At 52.6% G+C, this 9190-nt stretch overlaps 1 protein-coding gene across 1 annotated transcript in view; it reads left to right on the top strand.

Annotated features, from left to right (window-relative positions):
- Positions 1–9190, top strand: part of PRDM6 (PR/SET domain 6) — a 133016-nt gene that overhangs the window by 25892 nt on the left and 97934 nt on the right. Inside the window, exons 2-4 of the mRNA XM_077752994.1 lie at positions 78–156; positions 188–235; positions 9126–9189. Coding sequence (XP_077609120.1) covers positions 78–156; positions 188–235; positions 9126–9189 — 191 coding nt within the window. The remainder of the gene's footprint in view (positions 1–77; positions 157–187; positions 236–9125; position 9190) is intronic.

The raw sequence follows: 9190 nt of genomic DNA on the forward strand, positions 1-9190 counted from the left end.
GTCCCCGTCCCCGCCCCTCTCGCACCCAGCCCCGAGCCCGGCTCAAGCGCACCCTCCTCTCTGCCCTCTGCCCCCAGCTGGAGAGGTCGGACATGCTGAAGCCCGGAGACCCCGGCGGCTCGGCCTTCCTCAAAGTGGATCCAGCCTATTTGCAGCACTGGCAGCAACTCTTCCCGCACGGCGGCAGCGGCGGCCANCATCCCGCTCAACCAGCACACCAGCGACCCCAACAACCGTACGTAGCCGCAGCCCGCGCGCGCTCTGCAGGGGCGCTGGCGCCGTCGAGCGCGGGCGCGCAGCGGGGAAGCGGGTCGGATGAGCGGGACTCCGGGTGGTGGGCTGGCCCAGGCCGCGGCTCTGCACGTCCCAGACCACGGTGGCAAAGTTTTTCCGACGTTAGAGGAGGAAAGAGAACGGATGGGATGCCCGGGGCAGGGGAGCGGGGGGCACCTCGGGGTTACCTTGTCCTCTCAGTCCCTGCCTCGCAGCCCCAAGCCTTTAAGACCCGCGCCGCTCAGGACCGGGCTTTCGGATCTCCGCCCTCCCTCGGGATTGTGCCCCGGACCGGGCGGGTACTAGCAGCGTACGCTGGGGAGTGCCTGAGACGGGCTGGGCCTGGCCTTAGTGGGACACGGGAGGGACTCTCAGCATTACTGGGGCGCGTGGAATGCAGGGTTTGGGTCTCCTTCTCTCTGCCTCACCTCTGGGGTTAACTACATCTGCTCATTTTCGGGCCGCAGGGTTGTCAGGGGACCCGCCGCGAGCTGCTGGCTGGCTGGCCCCGCTGGAGTAGGAATTTTGGACGACGCTGGGTCAGTCTCTCCCTGCAGGCAGGCATTGTTCTTGGGTCTTCTCTTTACTTAGAAAAGGGAGAAAAGAAAAATTGGCAACTGCTCAATGAGAAAACATTTCCAACCTCAGGGTAGGGTGTTCCCTGCGGATCCCGCGTTCTCCGTGCACCCATGATCGCGTAAACCGTTCGCAATCCGTAGGCATGCTTGGTGGTTTGCTTACTTCTTTTTTTAAAATAAGAACGACAGTAGTTAGTTTCGTATGAGCAGTGCGCTTTCTTTGTTGCCGAGTAAATGGCGAATGCCTAATTAAAGCTGGAAGGTCTCTTCTTGCTTGGATGCCTGTATTCAAAGTTTCAGACCTCCCCAGTACAGGTCCATCGTGAGGTCTTGAAGCAAAACTGAATGAAGACCAAGCATATGTTTTGCTCGGTAGCCAGTTCTTTTCGTAATTTCAGAAGTTACGATATGTTTACACCTACGGCCGTTGGTGTAAGTGCTAAGTATACTTCCAGAGATCTCTGGAGAGACTAGTAAAGCAAGATAAGAAAGTCGGTCCTGGAAAGCGGTACAGGATTCCAAAGATCAGCCCTCACTCAGCTATTTTCATCTCATTTCTCCGCTTAGTTTCTGTATGAGGAAAGTGGATGGTAAACATGTATTATCATTCTGTGTGGGAAGAAGTCCCCTCCTGCAGAATGTCTAGCGCTCCAAGAACTTCTTAATTCGTTGTGAAAACAAAGCAACTCCAGGTTTTAGTGAAAGGGCTCCCGGTGTCATTACTCTGACGAGAAAACACTGGACATGAACCTAGGGCTGGAGGTATTTTAGTCTTTTCATAAGAGATGGGGATAATTTTTCTGATGGAGATAATTATAACTAACCAAAAGAGCAGTTGTATTTACTTTTTTTCCCCTCTCTAGAGTTTGAGGGTAAAGTACTGGTTTAAAATGAGGGTTTCAACTTGAATTTGCCCTGCAGTTAAGAAGACTTTCGTATTTCAGAGCTTTAGAAAATTTTAGAAAATTATATTGTCCTAGTGGATTTCAAAAAAATGCTTATCTCCTACTGAATTTCTTGAATGTGTTGTTTTCAAAGCAGTTCTCCTTCTTCTTTTTTTATGTGAATTAAGAAAGGCAAGTAATGCTTTGGAAAAGACATTTTCTGACCGCTAAATAAAACCTAGTGATTGTGGGCTGAGGGTGCCTCTTCAAGCTTGCAGTTTCTCTTCTGAATTAAATGAGTGTTGGGAAAAAATGCCAGCAGTACACCCCAAAAGCCCAGGCTGTGCCCTGAGCTCCTATACTGTTTGCAGGGAAATCATGAGGTTCAGGGCATTTTCACCAGAGAAGACCCTAGATCAATCTGAGAAAGTACAGGGATAGATTGCCTAATTAATATGTGGCTTTGAACCAGTTTATTGCCCAGGTAACTTTTCCCTCTGGCCGCAGGAGATGATATATGATTGATCTAAATCATTCCTATCGTGCGAATCATTCCTATCCCCTTTTGAATCGACTGGAGGGCTTCCCTGTGCAAAGTGGAGGGGAAAACACAGACGGGAAAGACGGCCCGATTGTCCTATTAAATATCATGTCGCTCCCTAATTAAGGGGCAATGGAGAAAGAAAATAGAAAGCTGAGGTCGCTCTGTACAGGGCTGGCGGACCAGGCCTGCCAGGCTCTCAGAAACTTCTCTGGGCAAGAGCACACACTCTTTTGAAACCTCGGGATGTGTTTTTGCAAAGATGGAGTGAGAACTGATTGAGGTTAATCTAGCAAGGGGATCAAAACAAAACAGAAATGCAAAGGGTGGGAAGCTTTCTTTCCCCCCGCCTTGGCTGGGGGGAAAGTTCCTCGGTTACTAGAAAGACGTGGAAAACCACAGCTTTGCCCCCTACGTTCTAGGCAGGTGGGGGTGGGGTGAGAGGCTGACAAGAGGGAAGTACCTATTAATTGATTCTGCTCTCCTTTTCCTGGTTTCCTTTTGGTCTCTTGCCATCTTCCTCGAAAGGAATTGATTCTGTGAAATGACCACTGGGCATTGCTTCATTTTATTACTTTGTATTTAAATACTTTGCATTTGTCTTTTTCTTACAAGGCAAAGAAAGGGACCTCCTCACTTCCCTTCTCCCTTTAGGAGAGTAACTCTACCTGGGAGCCACAACCCAGTAACACATAGGAATAACGAACATTCCTTTCACCTTGAAACTTTATTATTGGCATCTTAGGCAGATGCCATAGAGAAGGCATAGCGAAGGGTCCTGTGGCTTTCTTACACACACACACACACACACACACACACACTTAAAAACAGGAGAAACTGTAAAAGCTAGCCCCCGTAAACTCTTCTGTTGTGTTTCTCTTATCTGACTGTGGGTTATTTTATCGCACGATTGAAGTACACTTTCCACTGACTCTCCCAATGCTTATTTGCCTCTTTTTTTCCATCTCCCTGACACCGATGGGCATTGTGTGATAGAAACAGAGGATGGGGCCTTTCTTTCTTCTCTTGTGTTACTGCCTGCATTTGCTGCCTGGTTGCCTAGAGCCACTGATAACCCCAGGCTCCTTCGCGGTGGCCTCTTCTGGGGTTCAGGGAGCTGGTGAGGTGCCTGAGACCCCGTAATTACTCTTGGAAGGTAGTGAAAGGCCACCACAGGGTGCCCCTGGTGTTTGTAGGAAATGATACAGGGCAGTCCTTGGGCCGGGCTGATTGCCTCCTCTCGTCCCTTTTAAGTGAAGATGTTCTTTTTTGTATCTGGGAGGGAGTTGGGAGCTAAGTCCACTTTGGGTGTCTGCTTGTGGAGTAGGGGCATTTTGTAACTTCCCCAGATGGCGGGCTCTGCCTCCTTCTGTTTCAGAGGGAGCCCTGCTGCGCAAGGAACAGTAGAGGGAACAGCACTGGCTGGTGCCCAGGTGTAGGAGTAGGGCGCCAGGCTTTCCTGTTGGTCGTGCTACCCTTTTCCTAGGGCTTGGGGAGAGGAGCTGTGGGAGAGAATGAGTCTGGGGTTTGTCCTTCTGAGGGATTAGAGAACTAAAAGAAGAGTGAGTATTTTCTGACCTTCCCCAATCTCTTCCCACCCAGTTGGGAAACGTAGGTCCTGTTTGGGGAAGGTTCGGAGCCACTAGCCCCCCAGTGGGATCCTCCTGCCACCGACCGTCGCACAGGCTTTGCTTCTCCCGCCCAGCGTCCCTGCTGTCAACCGCAGGCCACTTAGATTTCAGACCTGGTCCCTGGTGGGAGGGAGGCTCGGAGTCAGTGTGTGGGCTTTTGTGTTGTTCTATTTTTCTTTTTCTCTTTTCTCTCTTTTTGTGTGCAGGCCCAGCCCCCCGTCTGCTAACACAGATGATTTAGCTATTTTACAGTATTGGTTACCTAGCACCCTGAAACTGAACATAGAGCCATATATTAGATTGAGGTTAGGAGTGGTGGCGACTGTTTATTTAAGGTGATAAAATGGTCCATCAGCAGTAATCTCCATCGATATGTGCCACCAGGAGATGAAGGATGAGGGGACAAGCCACAATTAATTGCCCTATAGTTTTGTAGGAGAGAGTGGGGCCAGCCCAGGCCCGCTTCGATCTCCTCTCGGTCCTATTTATCATCTCCGCATTGTATATGGCGGCCTCGCAGGGGCAGGGGCCGGCGAGGTTTATCTCGGCCCAATATTCCCTCGCCAGCACACGCTGGCGCTCCCACTTAATTTATTAATACGGTCATCGGAAGACAAATAAAATCCACACGGCCTCCTCCCTTCTTTCTCTTCCTCCCCTCTTTGTCTCTCCCTCTTGGTCCCCGGGCCAAGCCGGCAGCCAGGCGGAGCAGGGAGCGCCCAGCGCGCCTGCGATTCGCGGGGAGCTTTGAGCTCCCCTCGGGAGAGATCTGGAGAAGGTCCGGCGCGCCCACATTCGGCTCCCCTTCCCGGTGGCCCGGCTAACCGGCCTCGCCTTCTGGATGTGCCTCTAGAACCTCTGGGGGAGCCAAAAAGACCCTTGCAGGGTAGAGGCACAGATGGGGGGGAGGGGGGGTGCAGTGGCGGCGGCCACTTCTGGTCTCCTAGGAAAGCCCTTGGCTGGCAGGAAGGGGCCAGGGTCTTCAAGCTTCAGACTTGGGTGCGGAGAGGCCCCCCGGCGCGCCAAGCCGCGCATCCGCTCGGGTCTGGAGGCTGGCGCGGGAGAGGGCGGGGCCGAGGCNACCGCCGCCCAGGCAGAGAGGCAGGCTTCTCAGCTGCTCCTCCGTTTCCTCTCCAGAGGATGAGCGAAGCTGGGCGAAGGCGGCGGCCGACAGGCGTCGGGGAGCCTGGGCCTAGTGTGGCGGNCATTTCACCTTTCCTAGAACAAGAAACGCAACACCAGAAAAGAAAACCATGGCCTGCTCAGCCCCCTTTAGTTACTCCCATTTTCATTTGCACCAAGTAGTGCGTGCGCTTGAACAGTATTCAAACAGTATGCTAGGGTCTGAGACGAAGAGTCAGTCCAAGGCCGCTCTTCGTTACACTTGGCCTGGCCTTCAGAAGTCAGTAGGTGGGTAAGGCTGTAACCTGGTGATACCGCCTTCCCTTATTCAGGGACCCATGAACAGGAGCTCAGGCGGATCTATTCAGGCTAGAGGAGGGACCTGCTCTCTTCTATTGCCTAATGCTAAAATGGCATTCTCCTGCTTGGAGAATCTGATCGTCTTTCTCCCAGACCCAGAAAACACTTTGCAAATAATAATTATGAACTTGTATCAAAAATTACCCTGATTTTAGGAGAAACTGGGAACACTTATTTGCTTACTCTTCGTGAATACAAATGGACTTGTATTATGTATTGCTCGGTAGGCAATGCTGTGTGTAATGTACATATTAAATGTATATACGGTATGTAAAAAATTCATCTTTGGGGTGATGGTAGTTTGGGGGTCCAGTCAGCTTCTCCCTCAAACCTTTTCTTGTGGGTGTTTATGTGTTCTCTCGAGAAAACACTCTGCTACAATGTTTGTCTACTTCCACCACATTTGTCCAGTTCTGAGTAATAAGTTACATGTTTTAAGCATCTTCTAACTCCTTTGGGACTCCGAGACCTGAGTCAGGGGCCACTTATTTTCAATGGCAGAGGTTTCCTATATTAGAAAACAAACAACATCAGGATAGAACGTGTTTCGATGTAATTGGTCAACTTCTGTAGCAGAATATTTTGATATAGCATGCAGTGGTTTATAAATTAAGGCTCATGGAATTAAAGTGGACAGGCCTCCCTTGCTCTGCTGTGGACTTCACACACAGGTAGTCTTGTAGATTTTGGGAGAAACTCAGGTTTTGATTCAGCAAAATGCCACTAGTGGGTTTTTCAACACGTGCTAGAGGCCAATGAAACGCAGTAGGTAGAGGAGAGGTACAACTCTCTAAGGAGGACTTTTTAAAAATTTTTAATCTTTTATTTATTTCTGAGAGACAGTGTGAGCAGGGGAGGGTCAGAGAGAGAGGGAGACACAGAATCTGAAGCAGGCTCCAGGCTCTGAGCTGTCAGCACAGAGCCGGATGCGGGGCTTGAACCCACAAATTGTGAGATCATGACCTGAGCTGAAGCCAGATGCTTAACCGACTGAGCCACCCAGGCGCCCCCTGGGAGGACTTCTTAAAGAAAAGGTCGCCAGAGCTTTATCATGCATCACAAACATTGGGAGTCTTGTTCCCTGTCTGTGGGGGTGGTGGCTGGAGATGGTACCTCCTTATTTTATTGCTCATGGAGTTGGTGTGATAATGTGCGTGGTGGAGATCTCTGGCGTAGACTGATAGGGAGGGAATACCAAGTGGCCTTGCTTCTCATGCTGGTTCACTGAGCCAACCAGAAAGGAAGGTGGGCTAAGAAACTCCCTGGGGTGATTTTATTTTTATTTTTATGGGCCTGTTGCCTTTGCTTATGGTCATTGGTTTTAAGTTCTTTTTGCTCAGGAGCTCAAAGGTCCTCTCTGAGGTCAGACTGTAAACTTCAGAATTGTAGACCTAATGTATTCACGTTCCCACACATTTAACACCGCCTCCCCCACCCCAGCCCAGGAGTGTGGGGAGACAGATCCAGAAATTTTTGTAATTTCACTGATGCTAGAGCAGATTTTGTGTCTCACAAATAGTGCTTCCAGTGAAATAATTCAGTCGGTTATGAGTGTGGATATAAAATTCTCCCAGCTTTCAATGGTCTCCCTAGATCTTTTTTAGATGTGGAGGCTTAGGAGTCAGGCAGACCTGACTGTGAACCTTCCTCTCCCACTAACTAGTTTCTGAGCCTCTGTCTAGTAACGTTGCTCATGAATTCTTAAATCGCTTCTCTGCAAAATGGGGACCATGGGGTGATTGCTTGGTGCCGGATAGGTATCTGGGACACTGTAGGCAGTGGGTGACTTGGAGTTTTTTATCGTCTTTCTTTCCATTCCCCCTTTGTCTTCAAGTTTCTGTTTTCACCATCAGAAGCTTGAGAGGTTGTATGAAGTACATCCAGAAGGGCTGACATACGGCAAGGGTACGACCACCTTCCATCTAGGCCGTCCAGTCAAAAGCAGAGTCTTACACAGGATGTACATTGGTCTGTGTTACTGGGAGAGGGAGCTTTTGTGCTATGGAGGCTCAGAGGCTCTGACACTTCCCTGCCTGTAGAAACAGGTTGTTGCTTTTCACTGGAGGGACCTGGGGAGCTGCAGTCAGAGGGTCGTGTCATTTCCTGGGCTCTCTTGGGACGAGTGAGGGAATGGCTGACTGAGGGGAAGGCGAAGCCAGAGAGAGCCCTTCTCCATGGAGGCAGGATGCTCACATGGGCAGCCCTCAGCTTGCTGTCAAACAAGGGGGGTTCGCCCACCCACCACGGCTGCTTGCCCTTAGGGGCTCCTTCCTTGATGACCCACTTCGTCCGTCCAGAGTTATGTGGGTGTTTCTTCTGTTTTAGCACCGATAGGGCACACGTAGGGCGATCCACCAGGACCGGCAGCGACCCAAGCTAGGCGCAGGTGCTGCGAGGTCCCAAGGGCGACGGTTCCCCAGCTCTGGCCTGATATCATGCTCTCATGCTCGGTGCCATCGAGCTCCGTTGCGCCCGGGGGGCCGCGGGTTCCCCGGAGAAGCTGGGCCGGGGGGAGGCCGGGTCACGCCGGCGCGCGCCCACGCTGCCTCCCGGAGGCAGGTCTGCAGGGCCCCGGGCGCAGACACCGCGGCTCCGCCAGGCCCATTAATAACCCGGAGGGCGCTGCGATCCGACAGCGCGGTCGCCGCAGGCCGGGCTTCCCGCGGCCGCCTGGCCTTTTCTCATCGAGTTTTTAGTCGAGGGACGCCGGGCATCCACAGCTCCCCCGCCCAGAAGGAAGGTGAGGGATCCCCTTGCGCTGCTGGCCGTCCTGGGGAACGGTGGAGACCTCCTTCACAGCAGCTTTGCGTTCCCTTGTAGATAATCGCATTCAGCCTGGGGATGGACCGTCTGGGCAGGAGTTGAGGCCCCCTCCACCCAGCCGTTATCCAACCATTAACCTTAACGACCCATTATCTTGATGGTTACATTTGCCCTTCATTTCTTTTTGGTTTCTGGCAAGAGCTTGCACTCCAGGACAGGTACCCCAAACCTGCCGGAACAGTCCTCTTTTCCACCCGTGCCCTTCTGACTGGAGTGGCCAGAGTGGTGGGTGCTGCCCGGGCTCGCGAGGGACGCCAGCACCCAGTGCGCCCTACTTGGCGCTCGTCTGGGGTTCCCGGTGTCTTGTGAGCCAAGACCGGCTCCGCCCTCTGGTGTGGGGGTCCCTAGGAGTAGGAAGGCCGCTCTGTGCTAGATGGGTTGCCCACCCGCCTTGGAGATTCTAGAAGGAGTTTCTGTAATTGTAAAAAGTGGAAAACCAGATATACCCAGGTGATCCAAGTGCAGTGTCTCCGGGGTAGAAGAGCAAGAGACAGGCTCTTTTCGCAGTACGGTATTAAACACACCTGGAAACCCGGTAGAGAGAGAACGTGGGAACCGAGGAGGGGGAAGTGGGAAGCAGAGGCGGAGGAAAGAGGCGGAGAGGGAAAGGCCTCGCGGAGAAGACGCGAGCCCTGGGCTCCGCAGAGCCGCCCCGCCGTCCTCACCTACCTCGCAGGGCTTTTGGGGCGCCCTGGGTCTCGACCCCTACGAGGCCGATGTGGGTGCTGCGATTTGCAAGCGAGAGGTGCATATTTACTTCTCCCCGTGTTCGCAGCGGCCTCACTTCCCTCGCAGGTGGCTTACCCGGGAGGGGCATGCTATTTTCCCCGGGGTCTCCCCGACGCTGGGCCGCCTCGAGCCAGCAGGTTAACCTTCTCCCTTCCCTTCCTCCCTCCCGCCCGTCTCCCGGCAGGTTGCGACATGTGCGCGGACAACCGCAACGGCGAGTGTCCCATGCACGGGCCGCTGCACTCGCTG

Source organism: Crocuta crocuta, unplaced genomic scaffold (genome assembly GCF_008692635.1).
Source record: "Crocuta crocuta isolate KB4526 unplaced genomic scaffold, BGI_CrCroc_1.0 scaffold377, whole genome shotgun sequence".
NCBI lineage: Eukaryota > Metazoa > Chordata > Mammalia > Carnivora > Hyaenidae > Crocuta > Crocuta crocuta.